The 18987-nt window shown below is 42.8% G+C and overlaps 1 protein-coding gene across 1 annotated transcript; it reads right to left on the reverse strand.

Annotated features, from left to right (window-relative positions):
- Nucleotides 1–7473: 7473 nt before the first annotated feature.
- Rpl7l1 (ribosomal protein L7 like 1) lies at nt 7474–15608 on the reverse strand. The gene is made up of 7 exons (XM_005318677.5): nt 15450–15608; nt 14699–14807; nt 13184–13344; nt 11840–11977; nt 8902–9011; nt 8520–8734; nt 7474–7840 (listed from the first exon to the last, which is right to left on the reverse strand). The coding sequence occupies exons 1-6, from the start codon at nt 15461–15463 to the stop codon at nt 8526–8528; spliced, it is 741 nt and encodes a 246-aa protein (XP_005318734.1). The 5' UTR covers nt 15464–15608; the 3' UTR covers nt 7474–7840; nt 8520–8525.
- Between the last annotated feature and the right edge of the window lie 3379 nt (nt 15609–18987).

An 18987-nucleotide genomic window follows, 5' to 3' on the forward strand; every position in this document is an offset into this window, starting at 1 on the left:
GGCACTGTGTATGGCCAAATGCACTCCATCAAGCTTGCTTGGAGTTGCATTCAGTCATGACTTCAATCTGCACTTGAATCTATTATATTTTTTAAACATTTTTTTCAGCTGTTGAAGGACTTTTATTTTATTCATTTATTTATATGCAGTCCTGAGATTCAAACCCAGTGCCTCACACATATGAGGCAAGTGCTTTACCACTGAGCCACAACCCCAGCCCACTTGAATCTATTATAAGAAAATATCTGACCTGCCATGGTGATACATCTCAGGCAGAGGCAGGATCTCAAGTTTAAGGCCAGCCTCAGCAACTTAGAGAGACCTTGTCTCAAAATAGAAAATAAAAAGGGCTGGGGATGTAGCTCAGTGGTAGAATGCCCCTGGGTTCAATCCCCAGCACTGCAAATCAAATCAAAACAAAACAAACCCACTCAATCAGTCAGTGTCTTATTCTGTTTTGTGCTGCTTTAACAGAATACCGAGATTAGGTAATTTTTTGGAGGGGGGGCTACTGTGGGTTGATCTTAGGGGAACTCAACCACTAAGTCCCATCCCTAGCCCTGTTTTGTATTTTATTTATAGAAAGAGTCTCACAACTCAGCTTAGTGCCTCATTTTTGCTGAGGCTTGCTTTGAACTAGTGATCTTCCAGTCTCAGCCTCCTGAGCTGCTGGGATTACAGGTGAGCGCCACCGCGCCTGGTGAGATTAGGTAATTTACAAAGAAAAAAAAATTGCTTCTTATAATTCTGGAGGTTGGGAGCTGGAGGCTGGGGGTTGTAGCTCCGTGGTAGAACGCTTGCCTCTCATGCATGAGGTCCTGGGTTTGATCCTCAGCACCACATAAAAATAAAGATATAAATTAAAAAATAATTCTGGAGGCTGGGAAGTCCAAGATCAAGGGGCTGCGTCTGTGAGGGTCTTCTTGTTGCATCATAACAAGGTAGAGATCTGAACTCATTTTCATGACCAGCATCCAAATATAAATTAATAAAAAAAGACTCTTGCATAATGAACCACTCTCCTGATAACAAGATAAATCCATTCATGAGGGCTAATCAAATCTTAAAAGCCCTCTCTCTCAAAACCGTTGCATTGATGATTAAGTTTCCAGCACATGAGCTGTAGAGGACACATTCTGACTTCAGCTGACAGTCACCACTAGGTCTCTACAGGTGCTGGTCTAAGCACATGTAGATAGATTAGAGTAAGATTCGTGGTCATAGTGAGATGAGCCGGGGATTGTGGGAGCATAGAAACAGGATTGGTTAATTCTGAGGCTAAGAAAGGATGGAAATTGCGGGCTCATTGAGGGAAAGCCTTTGAAGGATGAACTAAGGTACAACAAGGGAGCAGAAAGGCATTTCCTTCTGTGATGGATTTATTTTTCTCCCTGTGCCGAAGATCATTGAAGATAGTCCCTGTTCTATCTATTATTTTAATTCTAAGACAGAATTAAAATAATAATAATAATAAGGGGCTGGGGGTGTGGCTCAAGTGGTAGCGCGCTCACCTGGCATGCGAGCCGCCCGGGTTCGATCCTCAGCACCACATACCAACAAAGATGTTGTGTCCGCCAAGAACTAAAAAATAAATATTAAAAATTCTCTCTCTCTCTCTCTCTCTCCTCTCTCACTCTCTCTTAAAAAAATAATAATAAATAAAAATAGGGGCTGGGGGCTGAGGATGTGGCTCAGTGGCATAGTGCTTGCCTGGCATGTGTGAGGCACTGGGTTCAATCCTCAGCACCGCATAAAAATAAACAAATGGAATGGAGGCATGCTTTCCATCTACAACTACAATTTTTTTAAAGTATAATAATAAATATAAATAAATCACGGGGGGCTGGCTGTAGCTCAGTAGTAGAGCTCTTGCCTTCTATGTGTGAGGCACTGGGTTCAATCTTTAGCACCACATAAAAATAAATAATGATATTGTGTCTATTAAAAAAATAAATAAATCATGGGGCTGGGGATGTAGCGCAGTGGTAGTGCTTGTCTAGCATGTGCAGAACTCTAGGTTTGATTGCCAGGACCAAAAAAGGAAAATATTAAATCGTGGATGAAAGATGTCTAGTGAGTTATTCATGTCTTAAAGCTATTCAGAGTCTATCTAAGATAGTCATGGAGGTTGATGCCTCTGCTTGCTACTTTCTGCTGAAATAACATCTAAGCCTTTGTGGTCTTGGTTGTTACATAGAAAGGCTCTGGACACACCTAGATGAGGTTTATCTGTGTCTCTGTCTTTGCCTTATTCAGTTATCCTTGTTTTTTTTTTTTTTTCACCCAGGATTGAACTCAGGGGTGCTCCACGCTTGTGCTGAGGCTTGCTTTGAACTCTTGATCCTTCTGTCTCAGCCTCCCACCTGCTGGGATTATAGGTGTGCGCCACTGCACCCAGCTCAATTATATTTGTTTCCCTGCCTTCTTCATGCACATGGATGACTGTCCACAGGACAGGGGCCGCTGGGCCCTAACAAGGAAGATACAGCTGTTACACGGAGACAGCACCGGGTTAAAAGTCAGGAGGCTTATGTTCTAAACCCAGCTCGGTTATTCCTTTCCTGGGCTCAGTTTACTGTATTAAGGGGGGTTGCACTAGTGGTGTTTGAGGTCCCTCCTTATAATCCATAATTCGTTGCCTTGTCCTGCTTGGGGACAAAATGAAAATATAAGAATGATAATGCTGAGATGACTCCCATTTCCCAAACTCATATATTGTACTCTCCTTATTTTTGAGCAAATTCCATATTTATTGGGCCTTCAAGGACATCCAAGGTTAGTTTTAACCTCACAGAGATGTGACCATCCTACACTCGATTAGTAGACATATGGTAATAAGGAAGCAGAAAAGCAGAGCCTCGAAGTAAGGGTGGTGGGAGCGGAGCCATGACCTCTTCTGAGGAAGAAAGTGAACCTGGTGAGTTAGGAAGGAATTCTGAGGCAAGAACAGCAGGAGATTGCCCAGGCAATTGACCCTGGCCACAGAGAGAGGGCTGAGTTCCCACTTCATTCAGTAGTCTGTTAAATACCGAATGGTGTGCGGCAATTCCTGGCACTCACCATCCAGTCAGTGAACAGCCTGCAAGTTAAAAGGCACTGTTCCCAACAAGGAAGCTTTTACTTCAGGTGCCAGCTGTAAATTTAGAGTCCCTAAGTCACCCATTCGTCTACTACAAATTCGGGGGTCCCCACAATCCTCAGATTAAAAAATTCACTAGGGGCTGGAGGTGTAGCTCAGTTGTAGAGGCTTGCCAAACACGCTAGAAGCTCTGCAAAACAAAACGAATATCACCACTGCAAAAAGAAAAGGAAGCGAAGTGCGCCTGCGTGTGTGTGCATGAAAGTAGGTGTGAGTGTGTGGTGCCTCTGCATCTTTGAAGAGATGTGTCCGATTGCACGTTCCATTCTGGGCAAGCCTTCAAATTTTGGTGCGTCTTTTCCTTTTTATTCTGAAATATATTACTCGTTGAGGACTCCGGGGTGGGCTAAATTTTTGCGTTTGAAACGTTTCTGCGCGGAATTGGTCAGCGTTCTCCAGTGCCCCCACCCCGCCCGTCTTGGCAGCTTGGTGTGGTCTACGTCCTCCCCTTCGTTTCCGCCCACGGTGGTTGCACCCACCACACCCGGAAGTGCTTTCTCGTTACCGTAACCAGGGTTCGTGGCCGAGGATGGAGCGGCGTGGCAGTTCGGGTAGCTGTGGCAGACCCTGCCAACCTGCTGAAGCAGCCCCGGCCTCGGTGACCCTGGCGCAGCTCCTCTATCTCGTTCAGAACGGCCGGGAACTTCCGGGCCTGGAGAAACGCCACATCACGGCGACTCACGGCGACCCCACGGCGTCCCAGCTCCCGCGGAGGCCCAAGCCCTGGGAAGCCGCGGGTTCCGCAAACTCTAACAGAGCCACCGCGGCCCCGGAGCCCCTGCCATCCTGTTCGAAGACCCTCGGGTAGAAGAACGGCCCCGGAAGAGCCCAGCTCGGCGGAGACGGCAGGCGTCTGTGACTCGAGGTCCTTTGCAGCTGGGGCCTGCGCCTGGCACGAGCTTGCGACCCTGGATTCCGAACAAAGCTCTGACCTGTCTCAGCTGGACCTGATTCTCTCGGGAGCCTCGTAGGAGTTGCTCTGTATTGGTATTTCTGGACCACGCTTATCAGTTCTAAAAAATTCTGTACCAGTCGGTGTATGGAACTCAAGTCTCCTACTTTACTACCTGCGACGCTGTCTTCAGTTACGAGATACCAAAGGGGGTAGGGGGTGGGTGGCTGTATAGCTCACTTGCAGAGCCCTTGCCTAGCTCCTGCAAGGGCCAGGGGCTTATCCCAGCACCTGAAAACACTAGAGGGTCTGACCTGTTAGTAACGTGCAGAACCTGTTCCCGTTATTCTTGTAGTAACAGAATAATTCAAGTGATACTCATTTTCTAGAGGGCAATTAAAGTTGAGGATAAAACTTGGCCTCAGAATGACTTTGAAGAATACTAAATATAACTCCAAAGCATTAAAAACAAAACCTTGGTTCCTAGAGCCAGCTGGGTCAGGTAAGGGGCTAGAAGATTATAGCAGAGGAAAAGTTCACACAATCACCTTCTGAAGAGGACATGTGTGGGGCACAAACCTATAATTCCAACAACTTGGGAAGCCTGGAGGATTCAAAATTTTGAGGCTGGCCTCAATTTGAGACTGTCTCAAAAGGGGCAAAACAAAGGGCCTAGCTCAGTGGCAGAACACTCCTTGGTTCAATCACCAGTACCACACACAATTTACTTTTTTTACACTCTTCTTTTTTTTGGGGGGGTATGGGGCACACAGGGCGTGGGGGAATTGAACTCAGTGACTCAGAGCCACATCCTCAGCCCTATTTTGTATTTTATTTATTTTAGCACCTCACTTTTGCGAGACTGGCTTTGAACTAGAAATCCTCCTGCCTCAGCCTCCTGAGCCACTACTCTGATTTTTTAACTGTTTCCCCTACAAAACCAAGAGCATACCTGGTGTATATGTTGTCTGCACCCCCCCCCCCAAAAAAAAAGCCCATAGTAGAATATCATGGTTAGATCATAGAGGTTTTCCCTGAAATAAGGATAGTCCCATAACTTGCTCAGGGAATGTTATAGCATGAATCACAGAGATAAGCGCACAATTTATGAAAATTTATTCATGTAGGATTATAAATTTAAAACCATTTTTGTTGGGGCTGGGGCTCAGTGGTAAAGCCCGCTGTGCACATGTGAGGCCCTGGGTTTGATCCTCAGCACCACATAAAGATATTGTGTCCAACTACAACTACAACATTTTTGTTTTAACAACCATGCAAGGCAAACAAGCTAGAGGATATCAGCTCTATTTTTGCAGTGCTACAGACTAAACCTAGGGCCTCATGCATATTAGGCAAGCACTCTACCACTGAGCTATAGCCCAGCCTGTTTCCATATTTAGTAAGAGATCTGGGGCTGGGGATGTGGCTCAAGCGGTAGCGCGCTTGCCTGGCATGCGTGCGGCCCGGGTTCGATCCTCAGCACCACATACCAACAAAGATGTTGTGTCCGCCGAGAACTAAAAAATAAATATTAAAAATTCTCTCTCTCTCCCTCCTCTCTCCCTCTCTCTTTAAAAAAAAAAAAAAAAAAGAGATCTGGGATATAAATCCAAGGCTTCCCTCCTACACCTATTTCTCCATTACTTTGCAATACGTCATTTTAAAATAATCCGATTTCACAATGCTCTCCAATATTAAAAAGTAACATTTATAATAACATCTGTTTCTGGCAGATTAAACTCTGGAACCAAACTCAATTAATTACCTCATAACCTGGCACATTTTAAGGCATTCCTATACCTTTTGCTCAATTTTCATAGCTGTACTCAAGGGTCTTAAGAGCCAAAACTGCTGCAGAGCTGATCCCAAAGGAACATGGTTAAGCATGTTCTCAGTTTAACTGGGCTCTTAGATGGTAAGCTGAAGTGTTGGGAGCTGCCATATGGGAACTGAGTGCCCCTTAGCCCCGAGGGGTAAAAACGTGGGATATGGCAAGCCAGCCATGGCTGTGTGTGTGTGAACTATGAGCACTGAGCACACAAAGTAGACTGAGTCGATGTTGCTTCTCTGGGCGGGCCTCACTCTGGTCTTTTTACTTGTTCTGCCATGATCCCCACAGCTCATGAGATGGGCATGGCCTTCCCAAAAGTCAGTCAATATGCCAAGAGCAGACATCACAAAGCTAGACTCAACCTTCCCTGAAACCTGATCCCTTTCCTCAGACTCCTTTTAAAAGGCATTTCTGCCTCTGTGTGATTATTTCTTGTCAGCCCAGTTCACCTGGAGTGACCTTGAGTGTTTAGTTATGGACCGAAACACTAAAACAATCAAGAGGGGGGTCTGGGGATGTGGCTCAAGCAGTAGCGCCCTCGCCTGGCATTTGTGCGGCCTGGGTTCGATCCTCAGCACCACATACCAACAAAGATGTTGTGTCCGCAGAGAACTAAAAAATAAATATTAAAAATTCTCTCTCTTCTCTCTTAAAAAAAAAAAAAAAAAAATCAAGAGGGAATAGAGGGAAGTACCACTTTTAAGGGTAGACACTGATGAAGATAAATAGTATCCACTTTTTTCAGGATTAGAATCCCCAGAAGCTTTGTTGATCTCCCTCATTACTAGAAGATAAAGGACAATACTTCCTAAGTCCACAATAAGGGGGAAAAAAATCCAACTGAGTTGCCTGCCTGGGTTCTAAAAAGTCAAAATAGTTCTAATTTCATTCATGCCAAAACAAGAAAATGGCTCCCTTCTTCCTAATCTGGATTTTAAGCAGAATGCTAATCAGGAAAACCTGGAAATTGCATCCTGAATCCCAGGGGAGAAAATAGTCAGTAATGTAATTATAGATGACGTAGAAAATGAAAAATCCATCACTCTATTCTTTTTTTGGCACTGAAGATTGAACCCAGGGGTGCTTTACCACTAAGCTACATCCCCCCACACACTTTTTTACATTTTCAAGACAGGGTCTTACTAAATTACTGAGGCTGGCCTCAAATTTGCAATCCTCCTGCCTCAGCCTCCTGAGTTGTTGAGATTACAGGTGTGTGCCACTGCACCTGGGTGCCACTGTGTTCTTTATAGAAACACAATTGGCTGGGTGAACTTTGGTCTTCTGCAAGTCATGGAACCAGAAGACTAGCAAGATCACGGCCTGAGTGACCAAATGCTAATAAGAACAAGTCTTCCTCAGAGAAGATGTGTAAATCCTGAAAGAGAAGGGTCTATGAACACCCTGAAATTCTAAGCAAAATTTTGAGTATGTTGTGTTCAGGGTGAAAGGTTCCTCCTTTCTTAACCTCTGAGCTAGTGAAGGGAACTTAAGTCTGTTGCAGAATAGGATAGAAAAGCTCCCCATACACTTAGAGCCAAGGCAAGTATGATAGTTCACAAAACTGTCAGGCGAAAGGTGAAACATGGACTCACAACAGAGACATAAGAGTACTTAGTTTTTGTGCTTTCTTCCCAAGTATTTTAAGTCTTTTCAAAACAAGGCTCTTGGGACCTCTAGATTCAAGTATGCTCCTGGACTTGGTCCACTGCTGCAAGAGGCTTAGGGAGACTTGTACACATGCTGGGGTAATTCATTCACCAATATTAAACCGAAGAGCAGAAGTGGTCAACGTGGAAAACAATTTTCCTTGGAACTGGGCTGTGATGAGAGGTGCCTGCCATGATCATAATCTAATGTCTCTTCCCCAATCCCTTCCTTCCAGTTTCTTAAGGCAGAAAATAATCTTCTGTGAAGATACTTGACAACATTTCCATCCAACAGAACACATGCTTCCGATGCACTGCTTTCAGATATTCTGAGGGAGAAAAATACAACTCTATCAATACAAATTCACTGAAATCTGACACCTAATAGTAATATCCGCAGCAATAAAAAGCATTTTCAAACAGTTAAGATTCCTTACACAAAACAGATGACTTGGGCTGGGGTTATGTCTCAGTGGTATAGCTCTTGCCTAGCATGTGTGAGGCACTGGATTTGATTCTCAGCACCAAATATTAATAAATGAATAAAATAAAGGTCCATCAACAACTTAAAAAAAAAGATTAAACAATAACAGATGACTTAAATCTTCAAAATCTTTTGGGGGCTGGGGTTGTGGCTCAGTGGTAGAGTGCTTGTCTAGCATGTGCCCTTGCAAAACTGGGTTTGATTCTCAGCACCACATATAAATAAGTAAATAAAATAAAGGTCCATGAACAACTAATAAAAATATTTTAAAAATCTTTTGGGAACAACTATAATAATGCACCAACAAAAAAATTAGAAAGAAAATGTTCTTTTTTGAATTAGTTTCTCCCTACTTCAGTTAAACAACCACAGCAAGAGAGAAGTTTTCTAGCCTGTAATTTTTTGTGTGTGTGGCCCTGGGGACTGAACCCAAGGTTTTATGCATGCTAGGCAAGACCTCTATCAAGTGACAAGGCATGGCTCATTAAAAGTCAGACCAAGAGCAGTTTTCAGCCCTGCCTCACCTGTGTTTAGTTCAGCTGGCGGATGAGCTGATTGATGCGTTCACCCCGATAGCCAGGTAAGCCCATCTCCTTGAGGAAACCCACTCTATTTTTGGTAGCATGACGAGCAACAGAGAGGTGGAAAGGGCACAAGAATCCAGAGATCTCCCAAAAATGCTTCCCCGGGAAGGCAATTTCATGAATGAGGTCTTCCAGACAAATGACATCAAACTTCCCTAAAATATATAAAGGCATAGATTCCTTTATTCACCATTTGTTCAGCATATACCAAGCTTTTATATGCCAGAGCTGGGCACCCTGGCATGTTGTTAGGACCCCCAAATCAAAGCCACTAAAGGTGCTTGCTTTTTGCTCCCACTGATCTTTAAACTGCAGCACTCACCCAGATGCTCCTCAATCATTGTGTTGTCTGTCAGGGGGATGGTCTTATTCTTGACCCTTGCTTGTCCACGTTTCAAGATGAGTTCCCGGACAGACTTCAGATTTGGAAATCTATGTGAGGCAGAATAAAGCACAGCCTTAACTGGCACCTGGCATACTGCATTACAGTGGCTACTCAGTTCTGCAGTCTGAGAAGAAAAGGTGGGAGAAGTGATCCTGCCTATCCCCTCACCAGGAAGTATTTTATCATCAGAAGCTGAAATGCTTGTGAATACACAAATGAAGTAGGGGGTAAAAAACCAGAGTGGCAGGGGCTGGGGATGTGGCTCAAGCGGTAGCGCGCTCGCCTGGCATGTGTGCGGCCCGGGTTCGATCCCCAGCACCACATACCAACAAAGATGTTGTGTCCGCTGAGAAATAAAAAATAAATATTAAAAATTCTCTCTCTCTCAGCCTCTCCCCCCCCCCTCTCTTTAAAAAAAAAAAAAAAAAACAGAGTGGCAGAGCACTAATCTTCAGGATATATAAAGAACTCAAAAAACTTAACACCATAAAAAACAACCCAATCAATAAATGGGCTAAGGAACTGAACAGATACTTAACAGAAGAAGAAATATAAAAAGTACAAAATCAACAAATGTATGAAAAAATGTTCAACATCTCTAGCAATTACAGAAATGCAAGTCAAAAGTGCTCTAAGATTTCATTTCACTCCAGTCAGAATGGCAATTATCAAGAATACAAGCAATACATGTATAATAGCATAATTTTAGTGTGAACATACTTTATATACAGAGTTATGAAAAATTATGCTGTAAATGGGTAATAATGAGTGTAAGACATTCCACTATTGTCATGTATGTAAAAAATAAATTTAAAAAAAGGAATACATTTAAAAAAAAAGAATACAAGCAATAATAAATGTTGGCAAGGATGTGAGGAAAAAGGCAGACTCATACATTGCTGGTAGGTGCAACCAATCTGAAAAGCAGTATAGAGATTCCTTACAAAACTTGGAATGAAACCACCATTTGACCAAGCTATCCCACTCTTTAGTCTATACCCAAAGGACTTAAATCAGCATACTATAGTAATGCAGCCACATCAATGCTTACAGCAGCTCAATTCACAAAAGCTAAACCATGGAACCAACCTAGATGCCCTTCAACAGATGAATGGATAAAGAAAATGTGGTACACATACACAACAGAATATTACTCCGCCTTAAAAAATGAAATTATATCATTTGCAAGTAAATGGATGGAACTAGAAAATACCATGCTAAGTGAAACAAGCCAAACCCCCAAAAACAAAAGCTTAATGTTTTCTGAGAAGCAGATGCTGATCCATAGTGGGGTGGGGCAGGGCAGGGTGGGGGGTGAGGGGGTAGAGAAGAATGATTGAACTTTGGTTTGTGTAGAGGTGAGTGGGGAGGAACGGGGCTGTGGGGATGGGAAGGACGGTAGAAAGAGAGACATTATTACCCTATATACAGGTATGATTACACTACTGGAGTGATTCTGCACCAAGTATAGCCAGTGGAATGAGAAGTTGTGTTCCATTTGTGTACAATATGTCAAAATGCATTCTATTGTCACGTATAACTAATTAGAATTTTTAAAAAAGTAAAACCAAACAAACAAAAACAGCAAAACAACTAACCAGAGTAGCCCTGGCTAGGAAAGGGAAACCAGAAATTTAAATTTATAGATATAGGTGTTCATCAAGCAAAAAAACTGTTTGCAGCAAGGTGCAAGAGCACATGCCTATAATCCCAGCTACTCAGGAGGCCGAGTCAGGATCATTACAAAGTCAGCCTGAGCAACCTAGCAAGATCCTGCCTCAAAATAAAGAGGGTGGTGGTGGTGGTGGCTGGGATTGTGGTTTAGTGGCAAAGTGCTTGCCTTATATGTATGAGGCACTGGGTTTCATTCTCAGCACCACATGAAAATAAATAAAATGAAGGTATTAAAAAAAAAAAAAAAAAAAGACAGAGCTATAGGTGCAGCTCACTAGTAGTGTATACCTGGTAGAAAGTGGAGTGGGTGATAAAAACACCCAGATAAAACAAAACCACTACCTGGCTTACAGTTTACTCAAGATGGTTTAAGAGTTAGAAATTAAACCTAAGCCTTTTCGGGGTTTTACTTTATTTTATTGGTACCAGGATTGAATTCAGGGGCACTTGACCACTGAGCCACATCCTCAGCCCTATTTCGTATTAGAGATAGGGTCTAACTGGGTTGCTTAGCACCTCATTTTTCCTGAGGCTAGTTTGACCCTTCTCTCTCAGCCTCCCAGCTGCTGGGATTACAGGCGGTACAGTGGCGCACAGCGGCGCACAGCTTATTTTGTTTTTGAAACTGGTTCTCACTGCTCTCCCAAGCTGGCCTCGAACTCACAATCCTCTCAAGTATCTGGAATTAAGGTATTCACTACCTTTCTGTTGAATTTTAATGTTTGAGGAATACTATAAGCACTGCTACTAGTTCAGTTTCAAGACTCCAAATGGTCTCTCTCTCTTTTTTTTTTTGGGGGGGTGGGTGGGTTCTGGGGATTAAACCCAGGGCCTCTGCATGCTAGGCAAGTGCCTAACAACTAAGTTAACATCCCTACCCCTTTTTAAAATTAGTGATAGGATCTCACTAATTTGCCTAGGCTGGCTTCAGTTTGAAATCATCCTCCTTGTCTACGGTCATAGCCACTGTATCCAGCTCTTTTACTCATCTCACTCAGCCTAAGCCCTGCTATAGTAATGTCAGACCATTATTAGCATCACTGATCTCCTCCCTTGGCCTGTCCCATGTGCCAAAGTTCTTGATTTCTGGTGACTATGATCACACTCAATGTCCAACATAGTGACATGAAAGTAATATCTTGTGCACACTCACACACTGAAATACAAGCTATTGTGAATTCACAGAGAAAACCTTACTTACCCCCAGGTCACATAAGGTTCTACTATCCGTAGCATTTTTAGGCTTTTGGGGGTGACTTTAACAAAGACACCACTAAATATTTTCTTCAGACGAAGTCTTGCAATGGTCCTCTGTACCAGTAAACTCACCCCATCAATCCTGAAACAAACAGTAACAGAAATCAGGCTCTCTCCAGTTTATGTCACTTCAGTAAGCACTTATGAAATTTGTCACACCACACTGGCAGAGAAGAGACCATGCCTTAAAGTTCTTAGTTTGCTTGCGTATGAATGTATGTCCGTCCGTCTGTTCTGGGGCAGGGGCACTTTACCACTGGGCTATATCCTCAGCCCTATATTTATTTTTCTAACTTTGTTATTATTTTTTTAACGTGGTGCTGAGGCATGAAGCCAGTGCCTCACATGTTGTAGGTTAACATTCTACCACTGAGCCATAACCTCAGCCCCCTATATTTATTTTGAGACAGGGCCTTGCTAAGTTGCTGAGGCTGGCTTTGTACTTGTGATGCTCCTGCCTCAGCCTTCCAAATTGATGGGAGGGTTCAGTTTAGTGGAAGACGGTTTACAAATTGATGGTTTTCCTGTTATGTGGAACAGTGTCTAAGGTGCTATGGGATAACAGAGATGGTCCATGAATTTGTGAAGAAAGGAGTACATAAGATTTTGCATGTCTGGCTAAGGAACTTGGACTTGTTCTATGGGCAGCAAAAGCTACTGAAAATTTTGAGCAAAAAGGAGATGACCGGATTTATCTCTGACCATTACCAGAGGCAGCCTACAGGTCAGATCTGAGATTGCATAGAAATCCAGTCATGAAAGAGATTATAGGCCATGGTAGGAGGGTTAAAGACAGAGCTTGTAAATATTTAAAACTCACAGACCTCACAGTAAGAAGTACACTATTGTATGTAAGGGTAGGGACATAAGGGAAATACCATTAAATGTATAAGTTTCTTTATAGCACCGAAAATGCTCCATCCACTCAGCCTTGCTTTAGTTCCTTGAAAGATGTCTCAATCCCTTCATTTCAAAACATTATATATATGGCTGGAAAGCCATTTCCCAACACTGGTGAATGCCTTCCATGTCTTTCCAGTTGCAGATTTAAGTTCTTGCTTTAGAGAAAGTGTCCTCAAGCACCATCTCCAATCCTGCAATTTACTCTATAACACTACTAGTAAATCTATTTTCCTAATGTTGCAGACAAAGACCATATTTGTTGGGTTCATCAATTCTTTGCATAATTTTCCATAGTGGCTTAGGCCCTTACTATCTTTGTATCTCCCTAGAGGGACCTAAAAGAACCCATAACCTCAGGGAATCTGAAAAGACATCAGTACTATACCTTTGGATGCGTACAACAAAGGCCAAGGAATGTTTATCAGGTACTTCCAAAGCATGAGGTTTTACTTCTAGTCGTCTGATGCGCACGTGGTCACGTTTCTGCCGCCAGGAATCATGTAGGAATGATTCCAGTCGCTTAAATCTGAATTCTTTTCCTTTTCTCTGTTACAGAGAAGACAGACCATCATCACCACTCTGTGCCTATACTCATCTTTAATTCCAAAACAGTAATTCATGAGTTTCATGTTCTTCAAAGGAAAGCAAATAAGCATATTTCTATATCTTTTTTAAACAGGGTATTGCTATGTAGATCAGGCCAGCCTCAAACTTGTGATCTTCCTGCCTGAGTCTCCCAATTGACTGGGATTTCAGGCATATGCACCACACCTAGCTGACTCTGTTATACAATGGAAAAATAAAAAACCCAAGTACAGGGAGTTGAGAAAATTCTAGAATTACTGGGAGAAGTTCTTTTCTTTTTTTGGCACTGGGATTTCACTGGGATAAAGTGACATCCCCCAGCCTTTTTAATTTTTTACTCTAGACTGGGTCTTGCTAAGTTGCTGAGGCTGATTCTTAAAATTGAGATCCTCTTGCCTCAGGTTCCTGAATTGACAGGATGACAGAGATGCTCCACAGCACCTGGCTATTTAGAGAAGTTTCTGATACACAAACAAAAAATTAGTTTACATGCTGTTAACCAATGTTTACCAACATTATGTTAGGTACAAACTGAGCATTTGTTTCCTTGTCTCCAAAATACACGTATATTCAGAGACATTTAGTGGCTGGGCATGGTGGTACATGCCTCTAATCCCAGCTGAAGCAGGAAGATCCCAAGTCCAGCCTCAGCAACTTAGCAAGACCCTGTCTCAAAATAAAAATAAAGGGCTGAGGATATAGCTTAGTTGGTTAGAATGCTTGCCTCACATGCACAAGGCCCTGGGTTCAATCCCCAACACCCCCCCCCCAAAAAAAAAGGTGGGGATGTTGCTCAAAGGTTAAATACTCCTGGTTTTTGCTCTGGTATCAAAAACAAACAAACAAAAAACACCGCACATTTAGTAAACAACCAAACCTGTTATATACACTTTTTGCCAGGTTTGTTCTCTAAAATAAAATAATTCAAAATGAATCTAGAAGGAGCACTTTCCACTTCACTTTTTTCTTAAGCTCCATTCCAGATTTTTGCTTGCACAGGTGTTGGATAAATCTTTGCTAAGTGAAGACACAAACCAGATATCTTGTATATTAAAAAACTGGGGGGGGGGAGCTGGGGTTGTGGCTCAGAGTGCCTACCTAGCACTTGCAAGCCATTGGATTCCATCCTCAGCACCACATACAAATACATACAAGTATTGTATCCAACTACAACTAAAAAAACTCCCAAACCACAAAAACATTAAAAACAAAACTGGGAGAGGAGCTTGAAAATACCAAATCTAGTTCAACATATGCTGAGTAAAATTCCCGCAATACAAATTCTAACACAGTCCTCCTGGTCTCCCAATATTACCTCCTTCTTTGCCAAAAGTGCCTGCTTTGCTTGGGTAGCTTTGAGGGCCTGATAAGCCTTCCTCTTTTTCAGGAGATTTTCTGGAACCAAAGGGATCTTTTTTCTTTGCCTAATAGAAAAAATTGGTCAGTGATAATAACATTTAGGAAATGAAAGTTCAATGGGTTTCCAAACCACTCTACAAACTCCTGGGAACACTGCTGCCTTCAAACTTCTGAGCACCGAGTTTCTCCTAAAACCGATGGTTTCTGACTAATTTTCAAAATGAAGCCCTAACATTCACTCGTATCCAAAGCCTTAAAATCTCAAGAACCTCTTGGTTCCTGATTCGATTACAACAGACTTTTACTACCATAGGCTTTCGTCAACTCAAAGCGTTGAGATCCTAGAAAGAACCCGTGGGGTTGGGGCGAGTGGGAGTCTACTTACAGGGCAAATAATGAAAGTCAGGCTGGGTGAACTCAATTCTGGCACTCTTCAGCTGCTGTCCCCTCCATACCTGTGTTTCCTAACCGCCTGCCTGAAAGTCAATCCTCGCTGTTCTAGGTAACCAGAACTAACTGCGGCCCCCTCCGCTAGACCCAGCCCTACAGGACCTCACTCCTACTCTCTGTAATCTGAAGCCTTTTGTTTTCTCTTCCTACAGTCCACACGTGCCTTCCTTCCTAACAGCACAGAATAAACACTGTGGATGGCATCGGATATTCAAGTTCCCTCTCCCCTCGAAAAACTCAAAGACGCAAACACTTACTCTTCCTCCGCCATCTTTCCAGTGCGGCAATTACAACTCGTGTGCACGTCCGCCAGGCGGGGAAGAGAGGACCCACTCTATGTTTAATTGATCATAGAGACGTCTCTTCTAGCTCACGCTGGAGGACTCGGGCAGCCAAAACCCACTTTAGCAGCCCGAATGGAGACTTGCTAATCCTGGTTACTGCCAAAAGCTGCACAAAGCCTCCTGGTTCCCCAGCTTTACCATTTCTTTCCCCAAAGTGCCTGCTTTGTCTGGGTAGCTTTGAGGGTATGATAAACTTCCTTTTTTAGGAATTAATTTTTCTAGAACCAAAGGGATGGAAATTATATATATATATATATTCTTCTGGATACAGAAAATTGAGGTCAGCGAGAATAACATTTAGGAGACGAATGTTCAACAAATTTCTAAACTAATTCAAAACTTGGGCTTCGGGGAACACTGCTGCCTCAATGAGTTAAGTTTTTGACTCCAGTCTTCAAAATGTATCCCTAATATTCGCTCGTATCCAAAGCCTTAAAAACCCCGTGATGCCTGGGTGCGAACTCAAGCTTTTTACGGTCTATGATATTTCCAACGTCCACTCATTCTCCTTTAAGCTACGTTCTCCTGGCTCCCGGTAACTTCGCGGTGAATTATAAAGCGCTTCCCACAATGCACTCGGCTTCCGCTGTGGCGCCGTCGCCGCCCTTCCGGCTTGCGCCGTGCAGCGGCGTCTGCGTGGCTCTGCGTGGCTCTGCGAAGGAAGTTTGGGGTGGTGTTTTTCCTCCGCAGAGAGCTGGTGGGCTGGCTTTGGCTCTTACGTATGGGTGGAGGTGTTTGTGGACGACGTAGGGTGTTAAAGAAGGTAGCTCCCATCAGCTCGGTTCCACAGTGACTCCCTAAGCCAGTTATTTAACCCCTTTGTACTTCGGTTTCCTTATTAATGAGGTGAGGACCTTCCCTGGATCCTGGGCTGGTCGGATTCGTGCTCCAGCCCGCATAAGAAATAAGCAAACGAGGGAAAAAGGAAAAATGCGCTAGGGTGGTAACACTGATAGCTTGTGAGGGTTATGGCATTCGATGACGTGTTTATAGCACAATGCCTAAGAGTAAGCAGTCAACATTATGTTAATTATTACTGTAAGTACCCGAACTAGAAATGCCTCCTTGCCACCTCATCCTTCCCTTGTGTATCTCACCGCCTGGAATATGCTCTCATCTTTCCTTGACTACATAAAATCCTGAAAAGTAACTCAAGTCGATTCATCTCTGGAGACCATCAAATCCCTTCTCAAACATTCATTTGTGTGAGAGTCACTTGAGCATCTTGTTAAAATGCCGATTTTTATTCAGGAGGCCGCTGAGGTAGATCAATATTTTTCATTTTTAATAAGTTCTACAGATCAGTCCTGCTGATCTATGGGCTACACTTGACCTAGCAAGGCTCTTTTCTTATCTCTAAGTTTTTTTTTAGAGTGTAAAAGGATAGTCCCAGCATGGCTCCATGACTCACGCCTGTAGTCTGAGCTGCTGGGACGTCGCTTGCGTCCAGAAATTCCAAACCAACTTAGGCAACATAGTGAAACCCTGTCTCAAAAAATGAGGCAAGCAAAAAACCAGAGAGTGGCCCAAGTTGTGTTTTATATGTTTTGGTTGTAGGTGTATTTATTCCCTCACCACATGATTCTAAGGGTCCAACCAGTTTTCTCAATCTTTTTTTTTTCCTTTATTTTTTGTGGTGCTGGGGATTGAACCCAAGGCCTTGTGCACATGAGGCAAGCACTCTGCCAATTGAGCTATATTCCCCAGTCCCCAGTTTCTCAATCTTGGCACCTTCAACATTTTGAACCAGAGGCGGCTCAGTGGTTCAGCGCCGCGGGTTCAGTCTCTAGTACTGAAAAATAAATCAGGGGGACATATTTCAGTGGTAGAGCACATCTGGGTTCAGTCTTCATATCATGCCCCACACACATAAAGATATCACCACTGACTTTATCCTGTACCTTGGCTTATTATTTCTCTAACTAGGTTGAGTACTCTTTGAGAGTTGGGGATTTGATCATACTTTATTTTCTACAACACCTATTACAATGAGTTTCTGCAGGGACATGTTCAATGAGTGGTTGATTTAGAAATGCAAGGCATATTAGTGTGTGCTAAGTAAGTCCACCAGAAAGAACAGTGCCATGAACTGAGCTGCTCACTACTTAACCAATAAATAAATGTAAAAGGACAACACAGTGTTCAGAATCACTAGCCTGAAGGTCATTCTCAGCATTTTGCCATGTGTCTTACTTTATAAAGAGGCAAAACAGAAGGGTCACCAAAGTGTAAGACATCCATTAAATAGTAAATAAGTGACAAAGATAAATCAATATTTTGTAACTTCCCTTGTGTATGGATAAATGGTAGACTCTGTGATAACTGACAATATGAAGGGAAGGAGTGTTATGAATGGAATTGAGTCAGGATTCAGGAAGTAGCTTACCCCTGCCAGTAGATGGTGCTAGGAGAAAGTGCAAAGCCATCATTGTACCGGACTGACCCAGAGGAAAAGTCATTCACTAACTGCATTTGGGTTTATTGAGCATTGACTGTGTGTCTTAGCACTGGGGAGATAGAAAGTTTTTCCCCTCAAGAAGTTAATGAATGAATGTAGCATGGATTCCCACAGCCTTAAGCACCTTACTCTTGGGGCTGGGATTAGCTCCGTGGGACAGCACTCCTGTAATGTGTGCAAGGCCCTGAGTTAGATCCCCAGCACCACAAAAGAAAAAATAAAATAAAGTATTAAAAACTCTTTTTAGCCTATCCTCATAGGCTTTGTTCTCTTCTAGCTACTTCAGTTGTTCATTGTTAGAGAATGGCTAAATAAATTGTGGCAGATGATGTAGTTTAATGCAGTGAGGTAGTTGTTTTTTACCCTTTTGGCTTGCCAACATCCATTCTCATTTCCAACAGTATCCCATTCCTTTTGTGAAATGGTCTCTCTCTTATTGCGTACAATCTTGGCAGTGGTGGGGGATATCAAATCCAAATGTTTGTCTTCCCAATACTTAAGTTTTAGAGGGTCAGTGCAAGATTTTTAAAACTTTTTCACTTTCCCAGAGGAATGGGGTATGAGACTTCTCTGGGATTTTGAATCTTTTTTTAAACATTTTTTATTTTTTGGAAGTAGTTGGAAACAATACCTTTATTTATTTTTATGTGGTGCTGTGGATTCAAACCCAAGGCCTCACATGTGCTGGACGAGTGCTCTACCACTGAGCCACAAATCCCAGCCTCAGATTTTGAATCTTGAGCAAAGTGATTATAGAACAAAGTAGGAGGTTCTGGGAAAGACTTTTTAAGGATTTCCACCTACCAGAACCTTTTGGTGTTTCTTCCATCTTCTTTTCAATCCTTATCCTCCCTATAAAATCCCTTATGCTAGTCACCAAAATTGGTTTCTGTTGCTTACAGCCAAAGAAACCTGACTATAATAGTCCCAGATAATTGGTTTTAAAAATTGAGATACAGAATAGGGTAGAAGAGAATCTTTCCAGGTTTTTTG

The sequence above is a fragment of the Ictidomys tridecemlineatus genome, chromosome 8 (assembly GCF_052094955.1).
Source record: "Ictidomys tridecemlineatus isolate mIctTri1 chromosome 8, mIctTri1.hap1, whole genome shotgun sequence".
Lineage (NCBI taxonomy): Eukaryota > Metazoa > Chordata > Mammalia > Rodentia > Sciuridae > Ictidomys > Ictidomys tridecemlineatus.

Coding starts and splice junctions, on each gene's coding strand:
- Rpl7l1 (XM_005318677.5), bottom strand. Junction 11,978..13,183: donor TTTGTTGTACGCATCCAAAG/GTATAGTACTGA, acceptor TGTTTGTTTCAG/GATTGATGGGGTGAGTTTAC. Junction 8,735..8,901: donor AATGATTGAGGAGCATCTGG/GTGAGTGCTGCA, acceptor TATATATTTTAG/GGAAGTTTGATGTCATTTGT.